We start from the raw sequence: 13,325 nt of genomic DNA on the forward strand, positions 1-13,325 counted from the left end.
TCTCACACTTTTGTTTGCTACTCCTGTGCAGGAACGGATCCAGCGAAGTGTACTGGTTTGCAGGGACAAATTTGACGAGCAGCGAGACATTGCGGCTCTCACGGAAGATGAACTCGCCAGGAATGCAAAAGACTGCGTCGAGAGAGCTGTCAAAGGACACATCACCGGGATCCCAAAATTGATGGCCAGAATAAAGTCCCAGATCACCGTCAAGGAGGACTGAAATCTCTGGAGCATTTTTGTAGTAAGATCTTTTTTTCTTCTTCCATCTTTTCCTTTTGTTGTTTCATTCTTTTGCTCTCGCCGTTCTTGTGTCTTTGTTCCCTTGGCACATATCGAAGGTTGGCCTGGTAACTTACTGCCATTTCAGCTCAAAAGTTGTGCTAGATCGACCGCTGCCTGGGAGAGAACTGTGCAGCGGCCTAGAGAAACAGTGGCTGCTCCACTCTCGATCCAAGCAACACACTGTTTCGAGTGTGAGTGGGTTTGCTCTCGATTCAAACTCTCTTGTCTCTCTTGTTTCGACTGTATTGTGTAAGCTTTTTCCAGGTGTGTTCCATAGCGTTCATCGTCCCTTCCGAATGAGACCACCAAACAGGTACGCGGAGTTTTCTAGCATCTGGTACAGTGCTGCCGCTCCTCCGTTGGTGCCTTACGATGACTCATTGTGCGTCCTTGCAGGCTAGACAGTTCTTCTCGTCGCATAGCTATCGATTCCTCTCCACGAGAAAAGTTTCTTACTTGTGGAGTGGAGTGAAGATAAAAAGCCGCAGCCAGCGAGCCATCCAGCGCGAGTTTTAATGCCTGGTGACGAAGGAAGAGTTTTCACGGCATTGGGGGTATGGAAAAAGTATGGAAGAAGCAAGCAAAAGAGAAAATCTTACTAGTGGTTCTCTGCGCAGGAAAGAAATGGATCTTAAACATGGAAGATAGTCTCGCAGCTTTTGCTTGAAGAAACAGTTTTTGGCTGGCCACGAATCTCTGGGTTGGGCGATCCATGATTTCAAACCAAAGTGGTAGAGGTAGGCTATTGCAGTTCTTCCTTTTTGTCTACCTCTTTGTGTCAAGTCTAGCAACAGTGATTCGAGTGATTTCTTTTGTTTCTCAAATCCAGGGACGCTTAAAGTTAAAAGCCAAGGATTGATCAAATCAGAGTGACAAAGTCTCGCCAAGTTTGTTTCGTCGTTAAGTTCGTTGGACAACAAAAATGAATGATGCCATTTTATTCGCAAGAGGGACGATCATTATCGAGTAAAACCATATCAACGTTTTAATCGACCAAAGGTTACAAGGCGTGTTCCAGGCCTGGGCGACGTGGCGGCACGTCCCAGGCTCGGCAAGTCGCCGAAGCTGATGACGGAATCTTCTTTTATGCTCTGTTTGCTCAAACCGAGCCAAACAGAGGGTTCCAGGCGAAAGAAATTTGTCCTGGGACAGGCCATTCTTTTTGGGAGGAAGAAAAATTGGAAGGGAAGCTAGGGCATGAGAATCCGGAGCTGCGATCCACGGGAGATGCGCGGCGCCAGGGCTCGGGTGTGGCGCTGCCGGGGCACCAAGATCTGTGCGCGCGGCTCGTCCAGGTTCTGCTCGATTCTTGGATGAGGGGCAAGAATGCGGGCTCCTCGTCTTGCGGATCGCCGGCGCTGGGAATTCTCACAGCCATGAGCATCGGGATCGGCCGATGGATCGTTCTTGGCGTCGTGGTCATCGCCGGTGCCGCCGCGGCTGTCGATCCGACCGAGAGGGCGGTTCTTGATGCGATGATCCAGGGATTGACCAACGGGGCATTGCTCGGCTGGGGGAGCGGCGATCCGTGCTCGTGGAAGCACATCCAATGCCGGGGCCAGTCTATCATCGGAATTGCGGTGGAATCCCTGGGGCTGGTCGGGACTCTCCCCGGAAATCTCAACAAGCTCGCCAATCTCGAGTACCTCGGCCTCCAGTTCAATGGATTCCACGGCGCGCTGCCCAGCCTCAGCGGCCTCAAGAATCTCCGCACGGTCTACCTCAACAGCAACAACTTCGCGACCATCCCAGGAGATTTCTTCCGTGGCCTCGACAGCCTCATGGTCATCTACCTCGATCACAACAATCTCAATGGCACCGCGGGATGGCAGCTCCCCGACGACGTCCAATTCTCCACCAAGCTCGTCAATCTGTCGCTGACGAACACCAGCCTGGGCGGGCCGATCCCGGAGTTCCTGGGCACCATGGCCAGCCTCAAGGTCCTCAATCTCGCGTATAACTCCCTCACCGGTGGGCTTCCCGCGAGCTTCAAGGACTCGGCGATGACGCAGCTGGAAGTGAACAACATGGCGCTGGGCGGATCGATCGACGTGGTTGGAGGGATGACGAGCCTCGCGCAGCTGTGGCTACAAGGGAACCAATTCACTGGGACGATCCCGGTGGGTCTGAGCAACGCGGTGGCTATGGCGGATCTCCGGCTCAACGACAACAAGCTCAAGGGGGTGGTGCCGAATTTCACAGCGCTGCCACTCTCGCATTTCAGCGTGACCAACAACAATCTCATGGGGCCGATCCCACTGCTCAGGGCCACCAACACGGATGGTTTCGGTGGCAACAAGTTCTGCCAGAGCGAGGCTGGGAAGGCGTGTAGCGCCGAGGTGACCGCGCTGCTGGGATTTCTAGGTGGCATTGGTTTTCCAGACTCGATCATCGCGGACTGGTCGGGGACGGATCCCTGCGCCGTGACCTGGGTGGTGTGCGATAGGACTGCGGTGATCGGGTTGAAGCTCGAGAGGAACCAGCTCGCTGGGACGCTGTCTCCCGCGGTGGCGGGGCTGGCGGATCTCAGGTTTGTGATGCTCAGCAACAACAACCTCTCGGGTTCCATCCCTCCGGAGTTTGCAACGATGAAGTCTTTGAAGACGCTGGATTTGAGGAACAACAGCTTGTCCGGCCCGATGGTGAAGTTCTCCGGGGTGACAGTGCTCGTGGATGGGAATCCTCTGCTCAACAGTCCTCCTGGATCGGCTCCAGTTCCTCCATCCTCGTCTCCAGCTGCTCCAGCTGCTCCGGCTGGATCGGCACCGGCCACAACACCATCGCCACCATCACCGCCTGGAACGCCTCCACCTCCGGGTACGCAAGATGACAGTGGGAATCGCACTAGGCCTAACAGCCCTCAAGCATCTTCCAAGTTCCCCATAGTGGGGGTGGCTGTTCCTATTGCTGGGGTCGTGTCGCTGGCGCTGGTGGCGGGAGTTTTTATATTCTTCCTCTGCTGTAGACACAAGGGGAAGCATCAGGCCTCGAGGAGCTCCAGTAGTGGGATGCTGGTTCATCCCCGGAACTCCAATTCTGATCCAGATATGGTGAAGGTCAGTGTCACAAGGACAGCGGAGCCGAATGGTGGAGGAAACCACAGCGGGCCCAGTGGTGACGTTCATGTGGTGGAGGCAGGAAATCTAGTGATCTCCATCCAAGTCCTACGTGACGCCACGAAGAACTTCAGCCGGGACACGATCCTCGGCCGTGGGGGGTTCGGTGTTGTTTACAAGGGGGTGCTGGACGATGGCACCAGCATCGCGGTGAAGAGGATGGAGGCCTCCACGGTGGTGAGCAGCAAGGGGCTGAGCGAGTTCCACGCGGAGATCGCGGTGCTGACCAAAGTGAGGCACCGGCATTTGGTGGCGCTGCTCGGCTACTGCATCGAGGGGAATGAGAAGCTGCTGGTGTACGAGTACTTGCCGAACGGGACGCTCGCGCAGCACCTGTTTGAGCGGGGAGCTAAACCGCTGGACTGGAAGAGGAGGCTGGTGATAGCGCTGGACGTGGCGAGGGGGATGGAGTATTTGCACGAGCTGGCACACAGGAGCTTCATCCACAGGGACCTGAAGCCGTCCAATATCTTACTCGACGATGATTATCGTGCCAAGGTGTCAGACTTTGGACTGGTGAAGCTTGCTCCCGAAGGCAAATACTCGATCGAGACAAGGCTGGCGGGCACGTTTGGGTACTTGGCTCCAGAGTACGCAGGTAAATGAGTTTTTTTTTTCCTCCTTTTCTCTGGTTCGCATGTTTCCTCAAAGACTTATGGTGGTGTGTGTGTTTGACAGTGACGGGGAGAGTTACAACCAAGGCGGACGTGTTCAGCTTTGGAGTTGTCCTCATGGAGCTGATCACGGGGCGGCGAGCGCTGGACGAGAGCCAATCCGAGGAGAACATGCACCTTGTGACGTGGTTCCGGCGTACGCACCAGGGCAGAGAATCCTTCGCGAGGATGATAGATCCAGCGCTGCTAGAAGGCACCGAGGACAAAGTGGAGGGCATTTACACGGTGGCCGAGCTCGCCAAGCACTGCACGGCGAGGGAGCCGTACAACCGGCCGGACATGGGGCATGCGGTGAGCGTGCTGGCGCCGCTGGTGGAGCAGTGGAAGCCGACGGCGTCGGACGGGGAGGAGACCAAAGGGATCGATCTCAACGTGTCGCTCCCGCAAGCGCTCAAGCAGTGGCAGGCCTCGGACGACTCCAACTTGGACGATAGCCAGGCCAGCATCCCGACCAGGCCCGTCGGCTTCGCGGACTCGTTCACGTCCTCGGACGCCAGGTGATCGTGTTCCTCCGGCCACTGACGATGGTGGTGGTGTCTCTTTTACGTCCAGGAGTAGCAGAAGGTCGATCTTACAGTAATGTGATCGATCGATCTTACAGTAATGTGATTGATCATACGGGGATGGATGGGTGGAAAAAACTCTTCTTCTACACGCAGCTGCGAGCGTCGCCTCGGTCGGGTTCATGCTGGAGGCATGTAAATAAATGGGAGGAGAAAGGCTAGGATACAGGTGGTGGGAAAGATTATATAGGAGACGCGTCAAACATGGGTGGCGACTTGTGATTTGGACGGTCGACAAGCAGGAGGAGCAGCAGCAGCAGACAGGGTGGTGGGAGGTTGGATTATCTTCCGGAAAGTGGGCAGGGAAAGCGAGAAAGCCAGGCACTAAATAAACTGGAAGATCTCTGGGCTTGGACAGGAGAAGGAAGGATTAAGAAGCTTTTCTTCTCCTCCTCTTCTCGTGAAAAGGAACAGGGACGATCAAGCGGTACTTATCGACGAGGCAGTGAGGCAGTGAAGCAGTGGCGATGGAGCAGCGATCTCTTGGCTGGCTTGGCAGCGAGTCGAGTTTAGGAAGAACACAGCTTGGAACTTTCAAGGCAGCCATGCAGGGCATGTGAGAAGCTTGGCGGCTTTCACGAATGGACTGGGAAGAGACTGGGGTGTGGAGGCGTAGCAGTCGGGATTCACGGAGACCGCCATGGATTTTCTCGTCCAAGCTCGTGTACGTCTTCTTCTTTCTCTCTCTCTCTCTCTCTCTCTGTGGTTTTCTTTTTTTTTTTTTTCACTTTCTAGTAGGCGTGCCTGTCTTGTACTGCTGCTGCTGCTGCTGCTGCTACTGCCACTCTGGAGTGCTCCGCTTTTGTTGGAGCGCCCAAGTGATTGGAATGATCACGGCAGTGCGTTCTATCATCCTCTCTCGTGTTTAATCTCTCTCCCAAACGATGGAAAAGAAACGATTTTTTAGCCTTCTTCATCCTTGTTCTTCGTTCGGCGCTTAGTTTTTGTCCCTGGCATTCGTTCTAAGTGTGTACTTTACAGGCAAAGCGCGAGAGAGAAATAAAAGAGAAAGCTTACTTCCATCCAAGCGTCTCTTGCTTGCTTTGTTGGTACAGCTATCTGGGACCCTTTTGTTTGTGAGATTCTTTCGTCCTGGAAGGAAAACAAAAAAGCTGGTCAATACCATAGGCAAGGAATTTAAAGCTTTCATGGCTGGATGCCTGTCTGCTTCACATTTGGAGGGTGCTCGCTCCCTCTCGCTGCCTCGCTCCCTCGCTCCCTCGCTCGCTGTTAAAACTGGATTCTCTCTTCCACTTTACCATTGAAAGCTCGTGGCTTGAAAGCTTGTGGCTTGTCTTGATTCATCTGGCGTTTTCTTCGCTTAGTTTTTTGATCGATCGCTATTCTGGAACGAGCACCGTCGCAACAGCACCGCCACCGTCGCTGTTCTGCAAGGAGCAAAGTTTTTAAATGATAGAATGGACGACAAAGAACACTTACACAAGAGAAAAAGAAGATTTTGGGGTCCTGTGGGAAGAAAGCGAGGCCTGGTTGGTGGTATGTGCTTTGTTGATTTCGGTGGTCCTGCCCCTGCTGCTGATTGAGCGATCCATCCATCCCACGAAAGAAAAATGGAAAAGAAGCGCAGCGTCGGTGCTTGTCATTCTTTTCTTCGTCTGGTTTCTGTGCAGTGTGTGTGTCGAGTGTCCATCGGAATCGCGTCAACTTCGAGCGAGATCCCAGCGTGCGCTGATTCTTTATCTTATCTGCGTCATCCTGCTTTCGGCCAATGCGATGGCTGTGCCGAGTTGAAACAAGATCCTCTAGCCGGCTTTTCTTCGTTTCTATAGTTTCGAGCTCGAATATATACCAGGGTTTCCTGAAAGAAACAATGAAACTTCATGAGAACTATAGAACTTCGAAAGGAATAGTCTAAACTGGCTTTTCTTTGTATAGTTTGGAGCTCGAACATGGAAACAATGAAACTTCTATAGAACTTCGAAAGGAATAGTTTAAACATACTAGTCGATGTGGAACACTTTCCCTGACGAAACCACACGTTAAACATCATAAAGCCATGAGAGCCATGGAAGACTTACAAGTCGAGAAGGGCTATACGGTAGAATCCAGCCGAGGGTCAAACCAGAGCCCCTTGAGCGGGATCACGACGCCGAGGTTCCGCTTGGGCTTCCCGAAAATCCAGTTCGACATCATTCTCTGGCGGGGGAACTCTGGAAGCCGGTGCCAGGAGTCTTGAATGGCGTCGTACACGCTCACTACAGAGCCGTGGTTAGTGAAATAAACCAGCTTCTGACTACCTGCACAGTAGACCGCCCTGGACGTGAAGGATCCCACGAACAGAGTCGTATGCTCCAGAGTCCCGGCCACATTCTTCCACTCTCGAGCTCCCAGATCCAACTCGTGAATCCCGACGCTCGCTTTAATAGCCGGCTTTAAAGCCTTGTCCACGAGACTTGGAGCAGCGGCAGCAGCCAAGGTGGTGGAGTTGTCTGCGAAGCTTGAAATGATCTTCTCCACCAGGAGCAGCTTTCCTCCATGATCAACCAGGTAAGGCATTTGCACGAGATCCTGGCCTCGGAACGCGCTCGGCATGGGAATACCAAGGTCGCTCCACTCATCCTGTTCGAAGTGGTAGCACTTGATATACTGCCAGTCGCGAGTCACGCACTTGTTGAGGCAGTAGAGAACACCCCCGCTGAAGGCCGCATCGACGATGTTTAGTAGCTGCGGGTGAGAAGCCATAGCTGCTGCTTCTCGCCAGGAATCGTCGCCTTTGCGGTACAAGAGAGCTCCACACTTCACGTCGTCCTGGACGAAGGCTATCACCAGGTACGTATCCTCGGCCTTGTCGACACGCATAGCCACCTGTTTGATGCTGCCTGGGAAGCGAGGAAGAGCTCTCCACACCTTGGTGATCGGGTTGCAAACGTAGAGAGAGTTGGCCTGGACGCTGTCCTGGCAGAAGCACAGCAAGCCTCCAGCGGCAGCAGCGCAGCGCCCAGGTGGAAGGAAAGTAAAGTCGAGAGTGTACCATCTGCTGGAGCTAGGATCGAAAGCCCACCCCTGCTCGTGCCTGAAGCCGTGGAATCCCAAGTACCACGGTGCGCGGAACGGAAGATCCGAGCACAGCTTGAGGAAAGGAGGTGATCGAATTGTAGCTTCCCACTTCTTGCAGACGGTACGAACCTGGAGTAAATTCGGAAGTGGTAGCCTCGCGAGAATTATGCGAGTCATGTCTTCAGGGAGCTGCGACCACACACTGTCGTCCAGAAGTGATCCTGAGCTCCTGCTCTTCATATCGGCTTGAGAATCCATATGATTCTGTCCTGCTACTGCGAGAAACCAAGTTCCAAGTGAGAGCCACTAGCTGACTAGAAAAAAATGATTACTACCTTGCAATGATGCCAACTGCGATCCAGAAAAGAGTGCTTGTCAAATTCCTCGTAATTCTTGGGACCGCTGACAAAGAAAAGGCTGGATGATTAGCGGCAGGACCACGAGAGGAGCTCAGATGATGAGACGGCATCCTAATGGAGGACCACCATCCAGAGCTGGGAATTAACCCAGAACATAACAACTTCGAGCGGAAACCATCGATTAAAACGAAAATTTCAAGCAAACGCAGCTCAGCTCCCACCTTTTGAACAAATGTGTTTGCTTACAAGTTGTTCTTCCTTGCTTCTGTGTTTCACTGCATTGCATTTCCATTGCAGAGGAGGACACGTGGGCAGAGATGTCTACGAAAAGCGATAAATCTATGAACCCAACCAAAAGAAAAAAAGAAAAATTGTACGAGGCTTAGGCCTACCTTGGGAGACAAAGTGTTTCACAGCGGCTGGCTTTCAATGTCGGATAGCTTCATCTTCTTTACTGGACGATTTTGACAACTCGTACACGTGTACGCTGCAGTGATTCTCGTAAGGAGACATACGACAAGCTTAGCCATCATTCATACCTGACGATGATTCTTCCCATGAAACATATGCGGCATGGAATTGGTTATTGCAGCTCACGCACTCCAGCTGAAGATAAGAAAAAAAACATAGAAAACTGTGAAGCATTTATACAGCATGCGATCAAAGGCGTTACCATAGAAGAATCAGGCGGCCGGCCGCAAGTGCATGACGTTAATCCACCTTCTTCTTTCTCTGCACATTGCTGAAGATGTTCTTCACGGGTGCCACCATCTGCAGGATCATGGGTTTGGAAAGGCATTGATAAAAATGAAGTCTTACCATTGGTGAGAGTAGCGTCTTCTTTATCTGAGCTACAACCAACGACGATTGGCTCTTTGATTTCTGCACAGAAACGTCAATGTTGAGAGCAACATACTAAATAGATCGATACGTGCCTTCAACACGCGCTGGTGATTTGTCTTGAAGTTGTGCCTCGTGATTCTCTTCAAGATCCAGATCTCCCTGTCTAAGTTCTTGTGAGCTTGGCAAGTGCCCTTCACACTAAACAATCGTTAAAACTCAATCTTCAAAGTAGCACTCTCATACCATTTTACTTTTCTCTCTGAGCAAGTGTTGGTAATCGAGAACTTTCTCACGTAATATTTTTGAAGACGAATCTTGCTCAGCCGCAGCTTCTTGAAATCTTTTCACAACAGCCTTCAGGCTTTCTATCTCGCCAATTAAACCCTGCCAAACAAAATAGAAAAGCAAGCTCAAACTCCTCAAGGAAAGGACTAATAAAACAAACCTGTTTATCCATTGTAAGGACCGAGATAGTGCGGTCTTTCGCTTCCGACGATTTCTGGATGTTCGTTCGTCAAGGATATTTGATCTGGATAACCAGTACATGCGGATATTATGGTTAGCTTCGCTTGGATGCTCGAGTCGTTTCTTGTATCGAGCATATGTCTTAACGCGATGATTTCCTTTTCCTTTTTAGAGCATGAAACGTTTTTGTTTCGTAGCTCGCACTCCAGTAATCGTGCTTTATCTGAGATGTCAAAGTCACAACCGAGAACGCACAAAAAAAAGCTTAAACTTACCAAGGAGCTTTTGCTCGATATCGACCAGCCATGCCACCTGTTGCTGAAGCTCGGCAACTGCAAGACATTCTCGTAAACAAGATGGAAACGAACTATTACTGCAAAATTACCCATATCTGCTCTGGAAGCCACGATTTGACGGGTTTCATCTAAGGTTCTCTTCACAGACGAGGCTTCTTGTTCTACAGCCTCAAACAGCATCGTGTTCCTGCTTAGCTTTTCCATGGCTACCGATAAATGGCTGGAAGTACTCTTTAGCTTCTGTTCCAGCTCGTAATTGGCTATCTGCGAAAAAAACGTAACGTGAAACTTTGAAAAGATTAGAGATTTTCAACCTTAAGTTCCTCCACCACTGTGTTTCTGGAATCTAGTACAGCCTTCAATTGCATCTTCGAGCTTGCCACATTTTTCTCCATGGCAGACATTTCAAGCTCCATAATCTTAATCTGCCAAAAAAAAAAAAAACAGCAAGCCATCACCAGCTAGCAAAAAAAAAAAAAAACAAAACCACTCACGGCGTTTTCCAGCTTCTGCCGAGCTTCGGTAGCTTCCATGATTTGGGCCTGCAGCGATGCCTTTTCTTTGTCTTGATCGGCCTCCTTTGATCTCAGCTTCTGGCAAACAAACAAGAAAGAAAGATTTAGAAAGAAAGAAATCCTATCCAAGAACTTGCCTGAACCGAAAGCTCCGCCTCCATTCGAGCTGAGCATTCCTTGGACTGCGAAAGGATCGACAAACTGAGAAGAGGAGCAGACGCGCTAGCCTTACTTTGAGCGCCCGGACCTCCGTGAGCAAATTCTGGAACCTATACTTGAACTTGGAGAAGGTGATACCAGCGGCGCCATCGCCATCGCTCTCCAGCGCGCCCTTCCGCTGCGGACTACACAGAGCCGCCATGCCCAAAACCCTACACTCTCGAGTGGCGGGAATGATTTGGCTTGCTTGCAACTCTAACGGTTATTTGTCATTAAATTGAATAACACAACAATGTTTCAATGAGAAATCAAACAGATAATCATCCGGATGAGCCAAAGCCATGACCATGGTTCCCCAGGGTGTTTGATTCTCTATAATAGTTAGAAATGTAGTATATTTAAAATGTAGACACTATTTTGCCTACATTGCTAAATTTTTTGCAATGCCGTTGATGTGGTGGCATCACCTTTTGAGCAAACAGAGATACCTGAAAGGATTTCTACACACTCTGTGTGAATGATGGTTTGGATGTGGCAGCATGGAAAAGGCTACCAATTTTAGTGATGCTGGTGCTGGCATCATCATCAATAGGGTACCAGCAACTGCTCAACTAGAGAGCACTTGAAGCAGCCTTAGTCATTGATTCTAGTAAATCCCCTCTGAACACTATTCTTGTTGCCAAGGAGCAAGTGCCTTAGCAGTGGCAATAATAGTTTAGAAGAAGCATAAAATGGCCAATTATGAAGTAGACTCTACTCTAGCATCAGCTCCACTAACTCCCTTGGGCTCCATATCTACATTTAGTGCTTCGCTCATGAGAAAGGGGAATGGAATATCTAGGAAATCTTGCCACCATAGAGGATTGTTATCACATACACAACCCCATGACCAAATTGTTGTTCCAATCTCTAATTGCTTTTGAGAAAGAGAATTAAAGAAAACACAAAGAAAGGAAAAAGAGAGTAAAAGTTGCAAAACTTTAGGATAAGGGAAAACCACAAAAGGTGAACAATTGATCAAAAAAGAGACTAATAGAAAAACAAAGAAACCAAAAGGGATAAGTCATTTATAATAGTCATAATAGTCATAATAGTCATAATAGTCATTTTTAATAAACATTTGGGAAGTTTCTCAAATATGGCCTAGCTCACCCCAAAAGTTTCAATGAAAATGGGCTTGATCTTAGCAGTCATAATGATAATAATGATAGATGATGTGAGGAATGGTTAATCAGCTTGAATGGACTAATAGTGGAGGAGATTTTTAACATATAATGGTTGTTAAAGTCATAAAAGGATTGTGTGTTAATTGTTAGAGAAGTAATCATAGTTAAGGATCATTGCATCTTGTTGTGTCTATGTGGGTTCAAGAAACAACATTTGCCTATTTATTATGCTTAACTTGCTACTATAGTCAAGTCCATCCTACTATAGATGTTAGATTCTAGTGTCTAAATTGCTTTATCAATGAATTTTGCTTTACATCTTGAGTTTGGTGTGTTGTATATAGCAAATGTAATAAAGATGGTGTGTAAAGATATCCCCAAATGAATGTGTGCATGATGAGAAAAGTGAATAAATATGAACCAAGTGTAGAACATCGTATTGTAAGCTTTTAAATTTGGACTTTCCAAAGGCTATTTAGCCCAGTATTATTCAAACCTAACAATCTCAAAAATTTTAACCGATTAAAAAAAGGAGTGCATTTTTGTTCTTTCCCTTTATATTTGAACCTTTATGAATTGTTTTTCAAGTCATTTTTTTTTTGTTTACACCTATCTTAATCTCATTCCATGATCACATATGTTACATTCACCCCTTTTTAAAGATGTTAATGTCCTTATTGGCTATTAAGTAATAATCTATATTAAGCAACTATTCCATATGAAGCAACTAATTATACATTCATACTATAGTTTCATTATGGATTCCTTCATCTGTGAATGCCTAATATGTATAATTTCAATTTTAGGGGTAAGAATATATCTTGCTTAAGGGTATATTATATTTTAAGTAGCCACTAATCAATGAAAGTTGAACTAATACCACATATAGCACACCCTCTCTCTCCCCTTAAATTAATTGGAAAAAGAGTAATTATTTGATAAAAGAGCCTTTAATAACTATTTTATCCTCATATATCCCTTAAAGTTCTAAGGATCTATAGTGACAATATATCTAAATCTCATCGTATAATCACATTCACTACACCAAGTAATTATAACAAATTATAACTTATAGTGTAATTATGGTGTAGTGAATGGAAAAAGTAGTGGATAGTGATTGTCAATGTATAATAGTCATGGTGATGGTGTGTGGATGACTATGATATAGAGAAAAACATAAAAACCATGAAATAAAAAGTTGGAAAATGAATGAACTCTTAGATAAATGAAGTTGAGGCCACCTTGATTCTAAAATCCAAGTTTGAACTTGCTACCATAAGAAGATAAATCTTAGAAAAGAAAATAGAAAAAACTAAACACAAAGAAAACACCATGAGAGAAATTAGTGGTGATGCTAGGAGTTGTTTGGTATAATTGTGTTATAGCCTATTCCAAATGGATAGAGAGTGTTTTAAAGGAGGCTAGAGATACTAATAAAGATGGCTCTAAAGTTGGATATTATATCAATCTGTTGAGGTGGATTGCAAATAAAAATCATATGTAAGTGACTAAATTTTTCATTTTACTTTAGTCACCTAACCACACCTTTAACCACTTGAAAAGGTTTCATTCACAACCTTCATAAGTCATATTCCCGACTTAGGGATATGCTACCTCATGAATGGTATTTATACTTGATCCTATAATAAACACCCTAAAGGTACCATCGATATATTAATTTGTTATGCTAAGGCTATGTTTATTTACCCTTATCTCATTAGTAGTCCTAGATCACACATGCCATAGTCTCATCTCTCAAAGACTAGGCCATCTATCCATGAGTGGTCATCCCAAAATTACATCTTAACATCCTTAGGATGCTTGGAGAATAGCCTTCCCTATAATCCCTTTTTCAGTCCTTGCCAA

At 47.6% G+C, this 13,325-nt stretch overlaps 3 protein-coding genes across 11 annotated transcripts; 1 reads left to right on the plus strand and 2 right to left on the minus strand.

Annotated features, from left to right (window-relative positions):
• The first annotated feature begins 218 nt into the window (after nucleotides 1–218).
• Nucleotides 219–5,785, plus strand: LOC9646519 (receptor-like kinase TMK3). Of its 4 annotated transcripts, none has more exons than XR_002993078.1 (5): nucleotides 219–598; nucleotides 682–850; nucleotides 903–3,999; nucleotides 4,080–5,302; nucleotides 5,620–5,785. XR_002993078.1 is itself a non-coding variant. In XM_024681222.1 (5 exons), exons 4-5 carry the CDS (start codon nucleotides 1,599–1,601, stop codon nucleotides 4,574–4,576), a joined length of 2,898 nt encoding a protein of 965 aa, XP_024536990.1. In that variant the 5' UTR covers nucleotides 219–598; nucleotides 682–850; nucleotides 903–1,022; nucleotides 1,115–1,598; the 3' UTR covers nucleotides 4,577–5,550. The 4 variants fall into 4 exon arrangements, 3 of the variants coding, with proteins under 3 accessions (XP_024536990.1, XP_024536991.1, XP_024536989.1); XM_024681222.1 differs by lacking the exon at nucleotides 5,620–5,785 and having other exon boundaries at nucleotides 903–1,022; nucleotides 1,115–3,999; nucleotides 4,080–5,550; XM_024681223.1 differs by lacking the exon at nucleotides 5,620–5,785 and having other exon boundaries at nucleotides 219–476; nucleotides 550–598; nucleotides 4,080–5,550.
• LOC112348531 (protein UNUSUAL FLORAL ORGANS-like) lies at nucleotides 5,641–8,427 on the minus strand. Of its 6 annotated transcripts, none has more exons than XR_002993081.1 (5): nucleotides 8,408–8,427; nucleotides 6,678–8,336; nucleotides 6,601–6,622; nucleotides 6,079–6,457; nucleotides 5,641–6,026 (listed from the first exon to the last, which is right to left on the minus strand). XR_002993081.1 is itself a non-coding variant. In XM_024681228.1 (3 exons), the coding sequence occupies exon 1, from the start codon at nucleotides 7,912–7,914 to the stop codon at nucleotides 6,691–6,693; it is 1,224 nt and encodes a 407-aa protein (XP_024536996.1). In that variant the 5' UTR covers nucleotides 7,915–8,353; the 3' UTR covers nucleotides 6,031–6,457; nucleotides 6,601–6,622; nucleotides 6,678–6,690. The 6 variants fall into 6 exon arrangements, 2 of the variants coding, with proteins under 2 accessions (XP_024536996.1, XP_024536995.1); XR_002993082.1 differs by lacking the exon at nucleotides 8,408–8,427 and having other exon boundaries at nucleotides 6,678–7,931; nucleotides 7,992–8,353; XR_002993083.1 differs by lacking the exon at nucleotides 8,408–8,427 and having other exon boundaries at nucleotides 5,641–6,021; nucleotides 6,678–8,353.
• A 545-nt stretch (nucleotides 8,428–8,972) lies between these two features.
• LOC9646520 lies at nucleotides 8,973–10,495 on the minus strand. Its single transcript, XM_024681163.1, has 9 exons — nucleotides 10,367–10,495; nucleotides 10,272–10,316; nucleotides 10,114–10,212; nucleotides 9,934–10,044; nucleotides 9,709–9,883; nucleotides 9,599–9,655; nucleotides 9,304–9,546; nucleotides 9,102–9,242; nucleotides 8,973–9,049 (listed from the first exon to the last, which is right to left on the minus strand). Exons 1-7 carry the CDS (start codon nucleotides 10,493–10,495, stop codon nucleotides 9,308–9,310), a joined length of 855 nt encoding a protein of 284 aa, XP_024536931.1. The 3' UTR covers nucleotides 8,973–9,049; nucleotides 9,102–9,242; nucleotides 9,304–9,307.
• Between the last annotated feature and the right edge of the window lie 2,830 nt (nucleotides 10,496–13,325).

The sequence above is a fragment of the Selaginella moellendorffii genome, unplaced genomic scaffold (genome assembly GCF_000143415.4).
Source record: "Selaginella moellendorffii unplaced genomic scaffold, v1.0 SELMOscaffold_30, whole genome shotgun sequence".
NCBI lineage: Eukaryota > Viridiplantae > Streptophyta > Lycopodiopsida > Selaginellales > Selaginellaceae > Selaginella > Selaginella moellendorffii.